Source organism: Crocodylus porosus, unplaced genomic scaffold, assembly GCF_001723895.1.
Source record: "Crocodylus porosus isolate Cpor-Errol unplaced genomic scaffold, CroPor_comp1, whole genome shotgun sequence".
In the NCBI taxonomy this organism is placed as follows: Eukaryota; Metazoa; Chordata; order Crocodylia; family Crocodylidae; genus Crocodylus; species Crocodylus porosus.
The window spans coordinates 53,319,198-53,336,828 of record NW_017728947.1 but is presented as its reverse complement, the minus strand read 5'-3'; the positions used below and the strand labels follow the sequence as shown (position 1 = coordinate 53,336,828).

Sequence of the window (17,631 nt, the reverse complement as noted above, 5' to 3'; positions counted from 1 at the left end):
AGTGTTTTTGTGACCTGGATGCATGACCATTGGACAGAATGCCAACTTATTTTCTGCAAGTCACGGTTAGATAGTAACACATAGTCGGCATAGATCTGGCTGAGATTCACACTATCTATGTATTAAATAACCAGCCACTCCTACATAAAAATTCTAACTTCATTGTCAAGACTCATGACCATATTAGTGTAATATTAGAAAGAACTGAGTTTTAAATATGAAGCATTTTTGTGTTGTACATCTAATGAATAATGCATTAAATCATATCATGATCATGAGGAATTCTCCTTATTGTCATGTTAAAGGAAATGCATAGCATGGAAGAACTCCCAAGGCTTGCATCATTTCAGTTGCTGCAGCATTTCTTTCGTGATATGGATTCGCGGAAAGCCTGCAGAATCAGGTCTCTGTTATTCTGGACATTGTAGTCAGTGAGCTTTAGCAGTTTATCAAAGTCCTCCTTGCAGTAGGTCATATTCAGTAAGTTATAAGGTGAGCAACAGCCAGCAAGAGGCACTGTTCCTTCTGCCAACTCTGCAGGACTGCGTTCCACCCCTGTAAAAAAGGGAAACCAACTTGATTTGCTCAATGTTGAAAGGAAATGTAGAGTGACATTTTATCATTAAATAGGCTTGCACATCTATGAAGGTACCAACCTAGAGAAAGTAAATTTTCCTTCTTGTGATATAAAAATGTTTCCATTTTACTCTTTGCTTTTGGAACAGCTGGGCAATTGAATGGCCTATGTGACTGAGGAGGGCACACTATCAATCCCCATGAATGACAAAAAAAGGTGCAGGATTCTCTATACCGGCCATGGAAGAAATTTCTATTGACCATAGTCCATTCAACACTGGATTTACTTGAGGCACGAACAAGTGGCAAAAAATATCTGGCATCAACATCAAACAGGCAAATAATTCCAAGATGCCAGAATCCCCTCTTCTGAAGATCTAAAGCCTTCAGTGTCCTGCAGTCTATTATCCTGGCATCCACATGGGATAGAGTTGATTACAGTGATCAAGGACCTGCAACTACCTAAATCTGAGTTACTTAAGTAAACAGTATTTACAGATTTATACCTTCACTGCTGCAAAATGGGAAATAGCAATGGTCATGACATCTGCCACACACCACATGGCATACATTGAGCACACTGAATAGAAAGGATGAACTTCAGTTCCAAAAGGCACTGGCTATAGCACCCAAGAAGAGTTTTTCCATTTAGTTGGCAACAATAATAAGCCATATACATCTTCTACTGGACAGCCAACAGATAATTTTGATACACTTTTTATAATATGGATAGATTCTTTATGCGTTAAAATTCTCTCTTGTTGATATTCAAGCTGCTTACCAGGTACCTTGAACTTCCTGAATGTGTTGTTCACCAGTGGGAAATGGAGAACTATGGGAGTCTTTAGATTTTCTTCATCCATAAACACATAGCACTCTTTCGGATGTTTTTTTTCCTCTTCACTCAGCACAATTTTCGGGAATGGTATTCCCTGCTCTGAGCAGTACTGCCCAGTCTGATCTATGACCTATATCACCACAGAAGGGACAACATTAGAAACTCAGCAACAAAAGTAAAGCTAACCTATTGGGAATATAAAAAGGTAAAACAGATTAATATATTGAACGAGAAATAAACAGCAAACACATGACCAGATCCAGGATTTTGGAAAGAATTGTGCAGGAGCAATGAACAAAGAAGCTAGGGTGGCTGCATTCCCCCATTCCCAGTCGCCATCTGCCCCTGGCCCCTCGTCCTCCCCCAGGCAGGCTGGTAGACAACATCACAGGGACAGTAAGTTCCTGAAGCAGGTGAAAACCCAGCTCTGCCCCTCAGCACTCCTTCTCTTCCCCTCCTTGCTCAATGGTACCTTCCTTCCCCTTTCATCCCTCCAACACACACTGCCTGCTCCCGTCCCTGGCTGAGCCAGAGGTGGGCAGACAGGGGAAGTAAAAAGGGAAGGGATGTGCTGCTGGGCACAACAGTGAAATGAGGGAGAACCAAGGGGAGGCAGAGTTCTTGGCTGCTTCAGGGACTTAAATATAGACTCCAGCTGCTGCTTCTTCACCAGGGTCCAAAACAGGGATAAAACCATGCCACTGCACCCTCTCTGGATCTGCCCTTGCAAACATATACTCTGTTTAAAACATCTGGTTAAAAGATTTTTTTTTATATAACAAGAGAGGCATGATTGGAGTTCTCAAGCAAGAAACATCTGTTACTAGAAATATTTAAACCAGTTAAAACTGCAGTTGCTAAAAGTGTAAAAAACCCAAAAAACTAGACACTGAAACTCAGCCAAAACTAAAAATTTTTGGTACTGTTTTATGGACATGATAAAACATTGTATGGCTGCCATACAATGTAATTTGATGCCCCTTCACATTACTTATTATTAGGGTTGTTAATTAATCGCTGTTAACATGCGTGATTACACCAATGGAAGAACCAATTAATGCATTACTTTTTAGCATGTTAATCATGCACATGGTTTTGGAGTCTGCACCTGGGCTCCTCTTTGCCACCGCCACCTCTGGCCCACCCAGCTGGGTAGTGGTGGTAGTACAGAGGAACTGCAGGGCAGCACAGGCTCTGGGGTGCTACAGCAGTAAGGGGCAGTGGAGGGGCCACACAGACAGACAAAGACAGACTAGAGCTGCACTGATATATCAGTGCTGCATTGGGACACCACATGCAAATGCATAGTTGCAGCATGCATGCAGCCAGGAATGCAGCCCAACGGTGTGTAGAGCAGCACCCAGGAGATAAATCTGTGGAGGGGGGAAAGGAAGGACTGGGGGAAGGAGGGGAGCAGATCAAGGCCTCTATGGTGAGGGAAGGAGTAGGGCAGGGGCAGGGGCTGGAGTGAACAGGACCCTGGGGCTAGAGCCAGGGCCAGGGGAAGTCAGAAACAGAGCCACAGGAGGCTCGTCCAGGTGCATGGGAGGGCAGCTCCCCGCCACTGCGCGCACGCGCAAACAAGACATGGGGAGCATGTGCCCCCGCAAATTTGTGCATAAGGCAGAGGTGAGCTGTCTGCTGCTGGCTGGGGCTCTGCGCCCTGCTGCCTTTGCCCCAGGAGCCGCATGATGCTATGTTATGCATTCTACCACTGCGTAGGCAAGGGACGCACAGCTAGCACGCAGCTCCTAGGGCAAAGGCAGCAAGGTGCAGAGCCCCAGCCTGCAGCAGGCAGCCCGCTTCCACCCTGTTCACAAATCCAGGGGGGCACATGCCCCCCATTCCCCAGAGGTGTGCACAGTAGAGGGGAGGCATCCCCACCTCCCCACGTACTCCTAGACAAGCCTCCCATGGCTCAGTCCCATGGCCTGTCCCAGACCTGGAGTCTGATTCACCCCAGCCCCTGCCCCTCCCCTTGCCCCACTCCCTCTATCACCATGGGGGCCACAAGGCCTCTATCTGACTGCAGACTAACACAGCTACCTCTGTTAACTATCTAGTGGTGTTATGAGCTGAACTATTTGATTTTTTATTTTTATGTAAGTTTGTGTAATTGACTTGTAGGTCTGTTAGAGCCTGTGAGCCATGTTGGCCAGACAACGGTTACAAATGCAAACTTATTCTTACTGGTTTTCTCCTGATGCAACAAAAATAATTTGTTATTTTTGCCCCAATTTTGAAGAGTCTTTAGGGTTGAAAGCCCATTGAAACAGTCTTGGATAATTGTTCCTCACATATAACTATGGTTAAAATAAGCCTTATATTTTATTTTTTCTTATTTACAAACAATATGCTCATAAAGATTTATTCTCTAATTGAGTTCACTTTCCATTTGTATGTGTGGATTTGTAGAAAGAGCACTGCATTCACAAAGTTAAGCATCTCAGATATATTAAGTCTGTACCTTCAGGACTTAAACTATAGTAAGAGTTATTTTAACTATAACAATATCTTCTATAATAATTTGCTTCATTTGTGTCTTTGTCATTCTGTCTGTCATGCTCAAAAAAAACATATTTGCGCTCACCTTTCTGGATTTCTAGTGATTGGTTTCAATTAGTTATGGTGTAACTCTCGGTATCTGAGCAAAAGTTGTCCCTTAACACCCTTACTTTAACCTTAACCCATAACACCCTTACCAAAGTGAAGCACAGAATAGATGGCAATTGAATGCAGAAAGAATGACAAGAGTAAGGCAAAATGAAACAAACGAGCAAAGAGGACATCATAGAAGAGATGCAATGGAAAGGCAAAGGGTTTGCACAGGCAATAGAAGACAGGCTGAAAGAGAAGACAACAATAAATTCACTGAAAATGAGATTGAGGAACATAGTTGTGGATTGAGGAACATAGTGTGTCAATTTTGTAGCTCTTTAAACTTCCAAGCTGAAAGACCGTCAGATGGTCAATTCCAGAGTTGTTGTCATAAGGGTAAAGTGATTCTGCCTCCAAAAAGACCATTTCCAGAGTATTTGCAGGATTTGATGATGAATCGGAACAACAAGCATTACCAGAACTTAGAAACAAACATTTTTGTACAATAGTGCATTGCCTGTTGAGCAAAGATCATTGTGACAACATGTATGATTCATGGACCAGGTGGAGGATTGAATCCAAATGCACAGAAAATCATCAATGTCAGAAGAAACATCCAAAGGAATTCAGAGGTGATACTTGGAAACATTGATGGACACCCGTTGTATAGAGGAAGACCAGGCAGAACAGCTCAAGTTGGTAATGACACAGTGGACTATAGAAACGTAATACTCTGTAACAAGTAGCCTATTTATGCCCATCATTCTTATGGGTTTTTACACTAGTATACTTTATAAAAAGGATGGTATCCCTAAGGTAAAGATGGCAGATTTAAGAGTAGGGCCATATTTAGCATTTTTTGGTCTTTACAGCTCCTCAATAATTGTAGCCAAGTTAAACAATATGATAAAAAAATTGATGCTTTCAAGGGAAGAAAAATTAAATCAAATACCTCAAATGCTGTGTTCAGGGAGTAATCAAATGACAGAATGATGTTCACATTCCTCTCTTTCCTCAAGAGTGGCGGACAACTGGTATTGATGAAATATGCAGCATCTACCAGACACAGATCATCTTCTGATGGTGTCAGCTGGTTAGGGAACACATCCAGCTGAGAGTCTAAAAAGCAGGTAATTCTAGCTATTAGTTTAGAGAGCTCATCTGGATTATTCTCTTTCAATTTATATATAAAGAGAAGAAATAAGAGTAATCGTATCTGATTGCCTTGGGAATGCTGCTGTCTAATGGCACCATCAAACTTATTTTGAAAGAATTGACTAAAGAATGGAGGTTTTTAAACTCAGTGTTTAATCTTTACTTCCCCCACAATGTTCATCAGCAATAACAAAACTGAGGCTCAAGAAGCCACTCTAGGGGCGGGGGGAGAACCCTAACTCCTCTTTCAGTCCTTCTTTGTAAAAATGTGGAACTGCACAACATTTCTGAAGGTTTTCCTATCTATCCCAAGAAAACTCATACCTTTATTCCCCCCAAAGGCGCATTCAGAATCTATTTTGTATACATTGTAAGGGAACTGATAGGCTGGTAATTCTTTGCAATGGATTATGACATTAAATCTATTCTAGTGGTTTCACAGAGCTTTGTACAGACAGTCCTCAGACTTGCAGCACAATTGGTTCCTGAAAACCGTGTTTTAAGTCAAAACGTTGCAACTCAGAACAAATTTTCTCATAAGAAACAATGTTATAAATTGGGGATTCATTCCTGAACCAAAACCTGATACCCTATTTTCACCAAAAATATCCCAGAATTTTATACTCAATCAATTATAGATGAGTAATATAGCTACATGAATGTATTTATGTTGTAAATAGCAATCATATTGATTTGGAAGGATTTCTTTGAGGTGACTTTGCTGGACTTTCTGAAAGGCTCTTGGTTGGACTTTTTGAAGGACTCTTGACTGGAGTCTTCTCAGGAGTCTCAGCTGCAGGTTTTCCTAGAGTCTTGTCTGCTTTCTTAAAGAAAGTGTCCAAGGAAGCTTGGACAGATGTTCTCCAAGGAGATAAGCGACTTGTTCGCTGGAGTGACATTGCATCTGATCACGCATTGTAAAGTTGAAACCGATGTCATAAAGTTGAAACAGGGTGTCAATTTATAAACATTGTAAGTGTGAAATGTTGTAATTCAAAATGTTGTAAGTTGAGGACTGCCTGTATTAAATATCTGATGTTTATATACATTTTTTTAAAATTCTCCAACCCCTACCAAAAAGCCAAAACTTACTCAGTGAAGGTTTGTTCAGACATGCCTCAGAGATACCATTTTAAAATGTGCAGAGGCAAAAGTGACTATTTATGCCAGCTAGGAAGGAAACAATAATAGCAGGGGTGCTTAACCTCCAGCCTCCAGGCCAGATCCAGCCCATGGAGCCATGCCATCCAGCCCTCAGGGATCCCAACAGGTCCAAAGATTTGGCAGTGGCAGTAGTTATCACTCAGCCACAGCTAAATTTCCAGACCTGTGGGCAGCCCATGGATTGGATAACATGCTAGATCAGCATCCAGGCATGGTCCAGGGCCCCAGTTGGACACCCAGGGCTTGGCTGGAAGTGGTGCAAGGCCTGATACTATAGCACAGGGCCAAGCAGAGGCAGTGTGGGGCCCCAGGTATGCAGCGTGGAACCTCAGGAAAGTGGCATGGGCAGTATGGAGCTGAAAGAAGCAGTGCAGAGCTGTGGAAGGTGGTATGGGCAGTACAGAACTGAAGAAGGCAGCAAGGAGCTCCAAATAGGCTGTGCAGGTGGTGCAGAGCCCCAGAGATGGTGTGGGTGGCATAGCCCCAGAGGTGCAGAGCCCCAGGGAGGTGGCATGGGGCCTGATCCTGTGGGGAGGGGCTAAAGGAGGTGGCATAGGGAGAAGCAGAGGTGGCACAAGGCCTAATCCTGGTGCGTGGGGTCTGATCCAGCCCAGGGAAAGACCTCACATCAGTTAACCAATCCACTGCACTATAAGTTTGAGCACATCTGAGTAATAACATTTTCTGTGCATTTAAAAGCGATCTTTGTAAAACCAGAGATTGCTGGCATCTTCAAGAAAAAGGAACATCTTGGAGAAAGCAACTGCTTTGAGAAAAGGACATAAACACAGATAAAACTGTTTTCTGCTTCCCCAAGTGTCACCAAAGGCTGGATGGTTATGGAGAAAGCAAAACTGGCTCCAGCACACCAGAATACACTGGCAGTAGAAAGATCCCTAATATGATTAGTGTCATAAAAAAAAAGGTAAAGGGGAAGAAGAGTAGACAAGTCATTTAAAATTTTCTTGGAAACCTCTTCAGTTGCCTTTCTTGAGAAGGCAATGCTTGAAAAGTCTGTAATATAGCAACCCAGTGTGAGGATGCTGATTGGTTGGGACTACCTTTCCAGATAGAAAATGGGCTCTGTTGATAGTAGTCCTTGTGCAACTGGAGACCTCTTAGGAAGTTATGGACATGATGGTGTAGGGGACGATCAGTTAGAATATCCTTAATGATCTTAGAGAGCATTCCTGCTGGATTTATCCATGATGTCCCCAGGTAGGAGGAGCTCTTAGACAGAGCATGCTTTTCCTCTGCAGAGGGAAAAGAGTTGGTAGTAGGCAGAAAACCCATCAAGGACTGCTTTTGCCACTTCAATAGAATTATATGATGAGTGTCATTTAAAAACATTAAAAGATCATAAGAATTGTGAAACCAAGGACACATTTTGGAAATGCCAGAATTGCTATTAGCTATGCAATCATCTATATATGATAAAACAATTCCATCTTTAATTATATGGTTGTATGTTATTTTTCCACACAACCCCACCCTTACTCAATACACAAGAGGCATAGTGCTCTGTGAATGAACAAGTATTCAGCAGTTCCTTTTATCCTCAACATTTGAAATATGTCCCTTCAGCCCAGAGCTAAACCCTGATCTAGACATAATCATCCTCAGATGGATTTCTACGATAGTTTCTCCATATTATTTGAGCAACTGATAAAGGCTAATTCATTTATATTCCAAAATTACTCTAAAATTAGGTCACAAATGTATTCTTTTTTGGCAGAGAAGGATTTGAGGCAAAGAATGATTTAGATCTAAAGAAGGTCTGTCCGATTGGCAGCTTGTGGGGTACCCGCAAGGGGTTGTATTGTGAACCCCCAGGCTCCTGCTTAGCTGCTGCTCTTCCCATCACTCCAGAAGCAATAGCAAAACAGGGGGCTTTGGGCTTCTCCATCCACAGGGTTCTGGGCTCCCTCCCCCACCCCCCTTCTTTGGCTGCAACTCCCTGCCCCTCCCTCAGAGGCAGGGCAATGCAACAGAGAGTGCAGGGAATGGAAGGTGAGTCCAGGGCCTTGTGGGTACACAGCCTGGAAGGGAGTGCAGATGTGTGGTGCTATAGCAGGGATGTCTGCACAGTACAGCTGTGCAAAGCTTTGAGGGCTGTTTCATTTCGAGGTTGTTTCCACTCGTTTTGAGCTCAAAACAGTGAAATCAAAATGAAACGAAGGGCTTTGAAACAACCTTGAAATGAAATGAGGCTAGTCAAAACATTTGAAATGTTTTGAAATGTTTTGAATTTTGAAGCAGCCAGCCAGGTGGTGGGAGACAGGGGAGAGTGCCAAGGTGATCCCAGCGCTGGGGAACTCAGCCGAGCTAGAGGAAGCCCCTCCTGCAGCCCAGCTGAGTTCCCTAGTGCTGCCAGCAGCCAGGAATTCAGCCAGGCTGAAGGAGGTACTTCCCCCAGCCGGGCTCAGTTCCCCAGCACTGGGTCCCAAGTGGCAAGAGCAGCACCCTATGATCTGGCCAACAGGGTGGTAACACGCAGGAGCCAGAAAGCAGGAGCAGCCTCCTGTGATCCAGCAGATAGATCGGGGGCACACCTTCGGGAGGGCTGCAGGGTTCTGCCAGATTCTTCCTAGGGGTGCAGGCAGGCCCTTGATCTGCCTGCTGGATCACAGAAGGCTGCTCCTGCCACCTGGGACAGCGCCGGGCGCAGCCCGCACTCAGTGCTGAGAAGATTGGTTCTGCCACCTAGGGCCAGTGGCAGCACCAGCCTCTTGTCATCCAGGAGGCAGATCAGGGGCCCGCCCACACCCCCGGGAGGGCTGCGGGGGCTCTGCTGGACTCCTTCCAGGGGTGCTGGGCCCCCCCATCTGCCTGCCAGATGACAGGACGCTGCTCCTGTTCCTCAGCTCCTGCTTGTCAGCAGCCTGAGGTGGTTTCCTAGAAACCCCTGCACCTATCTCCTTGAAACCTGGCAGGCTTTGTGCCCTCGGAAAAGGCTACCATCCTTGCAAGTTTCATCACAATCAGGCAAGAAATAAGAAAGTTATAGGCTGTTTCATGTTTCCCCATTATAGCTTATGGGCAAAACATTGAAACAGCATTGAAACCTAAATCATTTCGATGAAATGGAACAGAACAGTGCTTTCGAAACTAAACAAAACTCAAAACAAAACATTGTTCCATTGAAATGGGTGTCGAAGCAGAACATTGCTGTTTTGCACAGCCCTACTGCACAGCACACAGCCCAGTGATCCATAGCTCCATCTAGTGCAGCCCTTACAGTATGCAGCCCTCACTGATGTGCAGCCCCTGCCATTTGGAAGATGGACAGACCTGATCGAAAACATCCACTGATTGAAGAAGATCAATCTGACATGCTTAAAACCTGACATTTTAGAAAATTCAACATTTTGGTGCACTAAAGATTTTCAAAGCCCAGCTCTCATTGACTTTAGCTTTATCAGAGAATCTCCTACATGTCTGTAAATCTTGTCCCAAAGTCGCCTGGAAAATGAGAAATACAAAATGAGTGCCTAACAACCCTATGGCAGAGGTAGGAAGACACCCCAGTTGCCCAGGACAGCATTTGATTCCCGGAACAAACAAGGCAGACATTCTAGTAGACAGGATAGCTACCTCCTTTCACTATACAACTTTATTTATAACCAGACTGGGTGCATCTTCCATCCTGAATGAGGCAAGATCCTACAGAAAACCAGTACATGCTCATGTAATTAAAATCTGTATTGTAAAGCATACACACAAAAGGACTGAATGAAAATTAGGCAGGCAGGCTAGGGACAGAAGTTACACACAAACTGGTTTAACTGATCAGAAATTGGTTTAAACCTGTAACAGAACAGAAGTTCAGTGCACATAAACCAGTTTCAAAATGGCCACAACTGATTTAAGATAAACCTGGTTGAATGTAGTATCACACTTAACTGATTTGGGTCAAATTGGGTTATGGAACTTCTGTCTCAGACCCCTTCCTGGTTCAAGTTAAATCAGAGTCCCCTAGCATGCTTTTCAGCCCTGGGCTGGGCTGGGCTGGGATCTCTGCTCCAGAAAGCAGAGTTGGCCCCACTCCTGTCCTCCATAGCCAGAACTCTGGCTAGCTGAGGAGGAGATGGAGACTGCAGGCACAGCAGAGTCCCCTGCCCCTTGCCCCATCACTGCTTAAGTAGGAATCCCCATCCTCCCTCCCCTCTCCCACAGCGTGGATGCCAGCAGCCCAGGCCCTAGCGGCATCTGGTCACCCCCATGCTAGCTAATGCTGAGAGGTATCTATTCATAGATTCAATAATTGTAAGGCTGGATGATACCTCAGAAGATCATTGGGTCCAGCCCCCTGCACCAGGCAAGAAAGACAACTGAGGTCAGGTGACCCCAGCAAGGTGACTGTCCAGTCTTCTTTTGAAAATTTCCTGGGTAGGTGACTGCACCACCTCTGGAGACAGCTTATTCCACAATCTGAATACTCTAACTGTCAAGAAGTTTTTCCTAATGTTGAGCCTGAAACATTCTTTCAGGAGTTTGTGGCCATCACTCCTAGTTTTAAGGGTGCCCAGGTGAACAGTTGTTCACTGAGCCTTTGATGTACTCTCTTGATGACGTGGTAAGTTGCTACCAAGTCTCCTCTCAGCCTTCTCTTTTTCAGGTTGAAGAGTCCCAGGTCCCTCAGCCTATCCTTGTATGGCTTGCTGTGCAAGTCTCTGATCATAGGGGTTCCCCTTCTATGGAGTCCCTCAAGCTTTACCACATCCTTGTTAAATGTCCTATGTGTGTGTGTCTCCAATTTCACTGCAACAAAAGCAGACAGAACAGTGTTCACTTAAGGCTTTTTGGAGCTAATCAACAGGTCAGCTGGTAATGTCCCTCCCTCCTTCCTTAAAAATACTTCCCAAAAAGTTGTGTAAGAATAGCTTACACTAATGAGAGGGTTTGTTTTCTTGATGGGCTGATAAGCCTTGTGTTCTGATGAGCTCCATGCTGGCTGCTGGCTTGCTGAAAGGTGTGAGAAATGACCTGGTTTGCAATGAATGCAGCACCTGTTAGCTGCAGAGAGTATGAAGAAGCAGGGAGAGGGAAACTGAAAAGCTCAGTGTCAACAGCCAAATGTAATCCACACAGGCAGTCCTTTCTCCGCCCCCACTCCCTGCCCTTTGCCTCAGAGTGCTACCTAGGGGCCAGTGTCTGGCAACACACCTGCCCCTTGAGCAGCGAGTGGGGGAAAAGCCTGTTGAAGGCTGTTTCCCCATCCCCCTCCAGGCACACCATGGCTAGGGACAGTGTGGGCCAGGGTGGGGGTTTAAACCCCACCCTAATCCTAGTATCCTGCTGAAGCCTGGCCAATCCCCCCGACTCAGTTCAGCCCCATGAAAGGGAAAGGAGGGCTCACTCTAGCACCCCCAGCTTCTAGCCTAAGCCACTGCAGGCATTTCCTGGATCGGAAGTGCCTACATTTCCTCAATCAGAAGTGAATGTATATCCACTTGCAAACTGGTTCAATCTCTGTAGGTTAGACTAACCTGCAAAGACTGAATCAATTCAGACTCGGGCTTTTTGAATGTCTAGCCACAACCTTAAATCTAGTATTTCTTAACTTTGAGTACTTGATCTCAACTTTTGAGTGCTCAATAGTCTTTGAACATAGTTTCATTTTAATGTAATTGTCTATTTTCAAAAAAGAATCACTAAAAAAAAAAAAAAAATTCCATCATGTTGAACTGCACTGACCCCCATTTCAGTCAGCATCATCAGCATCCTGACATTTAGAACCACAGCACAGACTTCTGCTACATGAATTAATAGAGTATCTGGTATTATATTCTGTGTGGACAAGTTACTAGAAGGAAGATGAGGTACACACACTGCCAGCACATTTTGCAATAGTTTTCTGACAAAAAAACTATGTACAGACTCAGGACTTCTTGGGTTCAGTTTCTATTACTGTTAGAAAATCTATTTTAGTGCTTGTATACCCATTTTCTGTAGCCTATCTACTCCACCCTAGATACTATTCTACTCCCCATTTGTTCTTAGCCTCAACCTAATCTTGGTAGGTAACACTTCCCCTCAGTTCCTATCAAACACCCTTCCTGCCCTAGCTGCTGCTTCTACCCAGCCCCTGACCTCCCAGACACTTTTCTCTTCATTCCTCTACCACCTAGTTTCCAGAAAAATTTCAAATGGTCTTTTTTTCTCTTTTGAGTCATCTTTTATTATGAAGTATTTTAGTTGCCTCTGTGTATATGTGTTGAAACTTTGACCATCTCACCTAGGCATATCACTGTTTGTTTCAGAGACGGTCCTTGCATGATGTGGATAGCTTTCAGTAACCTCAAAACATCTTGGAGATTTAATTTCTTTCATTCCTTTTCCTTATTTGAAATGTGGACTGACAAATAACAGAAAGAAGTTACTATAAGAAACTTACCAATATTTTTTATTTTGGCTTGGACATGTTGCTGCCAAAATTTATCTGAACTACCAAAGGCATTCCAGATATCAAGTAGATTCACAGCAAAGATGTTACTCCATAAGCCTGCAAGACCAAACACATCAAAGAAATATCAATGTGGGCAGTTCATGCAAGATTTACTCTTTTAGCCTGCACAAGTTGCACTTGCAAATTAGACATGAGCCAATGTATAATTGCCTATTGATATATAAGCAAGATGCAGATCTAGGAACTCTGAGTTGGTTTCCAAGACAGAGCCAGATATTTAAAGAAGAGTCCATGGTCAGGTGCCAAAGTTACAGGCAGAGTACGAGTATGAACAGAAACTCTGAGCCTGCCATGTGGGTTGCAGATGCATTTACTATTTTTCATGCTGCTCCATATTTAGCACGCTCCATAAATATAACTTGAACTTCTTCCATTGCATAGTACATATTTGCTAATTTACAGAATATAAGGGAAGAGACAAAAATATTCATTAAATATGATTTACCTAAGAATCCTGCCACACGTTGAAGTTAAAGCTGGCCAGTCTAACTTTACATGTGTGCCCATCTAAATTTATTGCACAATTAACCACGTAATTGACTAATATATGTAACATGTGGCAGGGGCCTATTTCTATTTACCTCCCAATGCCCATTCATCAGGACTAAAATCATACTGAAGAATTTTTCTTCTCAAAGCCATTGGACCATATTTACTCATGTACCACACATTCCTTTTTTGCAAAAAAACAGCCACTCAAAATTGGGGCACGTGCTTCAAGTGGGGAAGCAGACTTTCTGCTCAAAATAAAACCACACAGTTTTGATTCATGCTCCAACTTTGATTTCTGTTTCCAGCAGCAGTGGCTCTTGAATTCAGGCAGCTGAGTCAATTGACTTGGTTCATTGTTCTCCACTCAACAGGTGGTAACAATAGTCTCTCCTTTTTAATGGTCTTGATGTTACACTAATCATATTAACCGTTCTTTGGGAAATGTTTCTGTGTTTTAGCTAACCCTGGTCTCTCTCTTCCTATTTCACAACTTTACAGACTGTTTTTAGCTCTTTTCCAAATTGTAAATATACTACTCTTCAGCTACAGATCAGTCATGGTGGATTGGGGCACTGGGGCAGTTAGCAGTGCAGTTGCATTCACCCTTTGACTCCTGCTCCATGGAAGGATAAGGCAAACTGCCAGGCAGTGAAAGATGCATTTCTATTCAGGTGGAGCTGAGGGAGTCAATTGACTTCATGTCTCATTGTTATCTACTTGATTGCAGCTAATCTCTTTACTCTGTAAGTGTTAATGGCCTTGATCTTCCACTAATCAAGGTAGCCTTTCTTCTACAATTCTCTTGTCATCTTCACGTGGGAATATTTCTCTGCTCACCCCTACCAGCATGCCCAGTAAATGTGAGCTGCTACTTAGGAACCTGGAATGGATGGATTTGTTCCTAGGGGCTCAAACCCACAACAAATCAGTCAGGGAGGAGAAGGGCAGGGCTCAAGGCAGTCTAAGCTATAAAGTGGTGAGGGTCTGAAAGAGGAAGGAGCTGTAAAGGTGAGGCAAAGAGATACTGTATTTCACAGGATATGTGTTGAGTTTTGAACCCCAATTTTTAACTCTTAAAATTCAACCTCTTCTTATACACTGTATCATTACTTTTGACCCCCACCCCAGTGCTGCCCTAGCCTGGATCCAGCCCCAGCTGAACCCCGATCTGGTCTTCATCTACCGACAGCGCCCCTGTCACTGGAGGCTATGGGGCCTGGGCCTGGCCCCGGGCCCAGCCCAAGTGTGGCCTGCAGGCATTGCTGTTACTATGGAAACACCACTCAGCTGGGCACTGAACCTGGCCCCATCTTCTGCAAGCAGCACTGCCTGGGCTGTGCCAGCTGAGCACCAAGCCCAGCCTTATCCCCTGCAAGCAACACCAGACTTAGTGCTCATCTGGCATGGCACAAGCAGCACTGCTCGCAGGAGATGGGGCAAGGCTCAGTGTCTGGCTGAGCGACATCTCTATAGCCCATGAGGGATGGGGCCACCCCAGTTTAGCCCAGCACCATTTGCAGGGGATGGGGGTGGACTCAGCGCTTGGGTGGTGCAGCCCCATCCCCTGTGAGTGGCACTGCCTGGGCCTTGCCAGCCGAGCACCAAACCCAGCCCCATCCCCTGCAAGGAGCGCTGCAGCATGCGTCTACCCCCTGGGGCCCAGCCCACAGTGAGGGTGCACAGGGGCCAGTATAAGTCAACCCTATATTTCTGATCCAAAAAGTTAGATTGACTTTTATGCCAGATCTATGACATTCCTAACTTTCTGGATCAGAAAAATGGGGTTGACTTATACACCGTGTCAACCTATATGCTGTGAAATACAGTAAATTACTGCAATGACTCTTTCCTGGGTTATTCACTGCAGCAGATGCTTGAGGCTGTGGCAGGCAGAACCAGCAGTGCAACCAGGTTGGTGGATGAGAGGGATTGGTGGTGGTGCTGCCAGTGGCTGAAGCAAGTCCTCCCCTAAACTCAACTGTTTGTTTCTGTATGTTGAGAGAGGGAAATGGAGCCAGCTATGGGCATGCTGTGAGGAAGGGAGAGAGTGTGGAGGGGAAGTTACAGACCTGCCCCCAGCTGCCCAATGGTCAGAGGCAGGTGGAACTGTTTGGGAAGGACTTTGAGGGAAAGAGTCTTCTGGAGGCCATGAGGGTCTGGATTGCGAGTCACAGGAACCAAGGGGTTGTTGAAGGGGAGGGAGCCTGTGGACTAGGGAGGTGCAGGGTGAGGAGAGCATGGGGCATTATTTGGGTGGGGAGGTATGAGGGGCAGATGGGGTTTGGGGCTATGGGTGACCATATATCCTGGATCGGCTGGGACAGCCCCAGATTTCGTAGGTCATCCCGACATCCCCACTGTTTGGTGTAAATTGAATGACAAGGCCCAGATTTGGCTGCTGCAGGCAGAGGCAGAGGTTGCTGCCACCTGCAGTGCAAGACCCAGCTCTTGCTGACGAGCGGCTGGAGGCATGGGGTGGGCTAGGCTGCATCGCTCCACCTGCATGGGGTGGGGATCAGCTAGGGCACAGCAGCCAGGGAGGGGGCTGGGGCTCATGTAGCTGCGCAGGGTGAGCCAGGATGGCCACCTGCTGCTGGCAGCCTTGTGTCCTGTCACTGCAGCTGCTACCAAGGCCCAGGCTGCAAGTGGTAGCCCCCGATGGCTGCCGGTACCAGGAGGAAGGGCCACTCCCAGCTGGGTCCAGCATCTGTACACAGGGGATGGAACCCAGGCATGGGCCTCCATGCTGTCCCATCCCACCCCACCCCACCATCAGGGCTCCCGGGAGTGACAGGGTCAGGTAGGGAGGTATGCGTGCATGCACGTACACACAGTGGCAGCCCCCCCACATCCTGGATTCCCTTAACCATAATATGGCCATCCCAGGTATGAGGGAGTTGTTGATAACAAGATATTGTGGAGATGTAAGAGATTTCAGCAAGGGGCATGAATGCTCAGAGGGGCAGAGGAGGGCTCAGGTGTGTATAAGGAGGTGGTAAGGGGTCAGGGGGCTAGGTTGTAATGAGGACAGGACTGTGCACAGTGCTGTGGATTCATGGGGACAATGTATTTATGGATGCAGTGAGGAGGTAAGGAAGGACGCAGCATGGCATGAGGGGTCTGGTGGGTTTAGCACACAGTGGGGTGAAATATATGGGGTAACAAAGGACAAAGTAGATCCAGGGGGTATTGAGGTGGCAAGGGTAATGCATGAATGACAGCAAAGGTCACTGTGAGGCCATGGTGGGGTGTCTGAGGAACCCACATGTGGTTGTACATGGAGCAGTCTGTCTGTGGCCAGGCGGGGGAACCCCCCACACAAGGTGCCTGTTCCACCCTAGAGCTAGCAGTCACTCCCCCATACTCAGCTACAATTATTTTTGTTTGGAACTTAAACTGAGTAATATAGTCCTGGGCCCCTAGCATATTAGCAAAGCTTCTAGTTTCTTTTTAACTGGAGCAAAATATATTATGGGATGATGCACCACAACGCCGTTTTCAAAATCGCTTTCAGCAGTTTTCAAATGAGATGATGAACCATGCCACCGTTTTCAAAATCCTAGATTCATCCATGAGCATGGGTTTCAGCTTTGGGTTAAACTATAATGCTGGAAACATCTTTTCTTCTTTATTCTGCCTTTCCAAAAACAAGTTGCGCCTTATTTGGTGCACCGAATTTGTGAAAAAAATATGGTGACTTAGAATTCACAGCTTTCTCTAAAAAGTACAGCTTTTGAGAGATGAGGTGATCAAAAATAGATAAAATAGTACAGCTTAAACTTGCATGATTTCATATTTGTCCTTTCAATTCAGAAAGAATTTAATAAAAATAGAAATAGGTTAAAGCCAGAGTTTCTCTCATGAATTCACAATTCGTTTCCTTAGTCCAAAACTTGTTTGCAAAGTTCAGTTCTCAGCTCAGTTAAAATGCTGGTAGCTAATCCTGTTTCTTTATCTGATCTACTATAAATGATTGATTACCTATTTAACAGGAAAGAATTTGCTAATCATTTCACATAGCTTTTGTCCTGGGTTTCCTACAAATTTTGTTCTGTGGAATAGCCTATTAACATAAGCCTGGCTGGCTGGTGACACCATTATTATTGCCAATGAGCATCTAGGTTTCTTTTATTTTCTTAGAATGTTCAGGTAAAATCATGTTGTATTAGCACAATCACCTTCTAGATAACAAATCCGGGACTCTGGATTCTTCTTCATCAATTGCCCCATGAAAAATTCACTTCCAAAATCTTCTGAGCGAATGAAAGCACCATATTTTGGGAATCCGACCTCAAAAGGGGAAAATTCACACCATTCTGTAACCACAAGAAAAAAGATG

At 45.1% G+C, this 17,631-nt stretch overlaps 1 protein-coding gene across 1 annotated transcript in view; it reads right to left on the bottom strand.

Annotated features, from left to right (window-relative positions):
* LOC109320784 (cytosolic phospholipase A2 delta-like) overlaps positions 1-17,631 on the bottom strand; it is a 52,569-nt gene continuing 34,938 nt past the window's right edge. Inside the window, exons 20-25 of the mRNA XM_019551040.1 lie at positions 17,471-17,608; positions 12,729-12,836; positions 7,393-7,584; positions 4,965-5,131; positions 1,358-1,544; positions 1-555 (exon numbers count right to left, since the gene is read on the bottom strand). Of these exons, the coding sequence (XP_019406585.1) occupies positions 347-555; positions 1,358-1,544; positions 4,965-5,131; positions 7,393-7,584; positions 12,729-12,836; positions 17,471-17,608 (1,001 nt within the window). The 3' untranslated portion in view covers positions 1-346. The remainder of the gene's footprint in view (positions 556-1,357; positions 1,545-4,964; positions 5,132-7,392; positions 7,585-12,728; positions 12,837-17,470; positions 17,609-17,631) is intronic.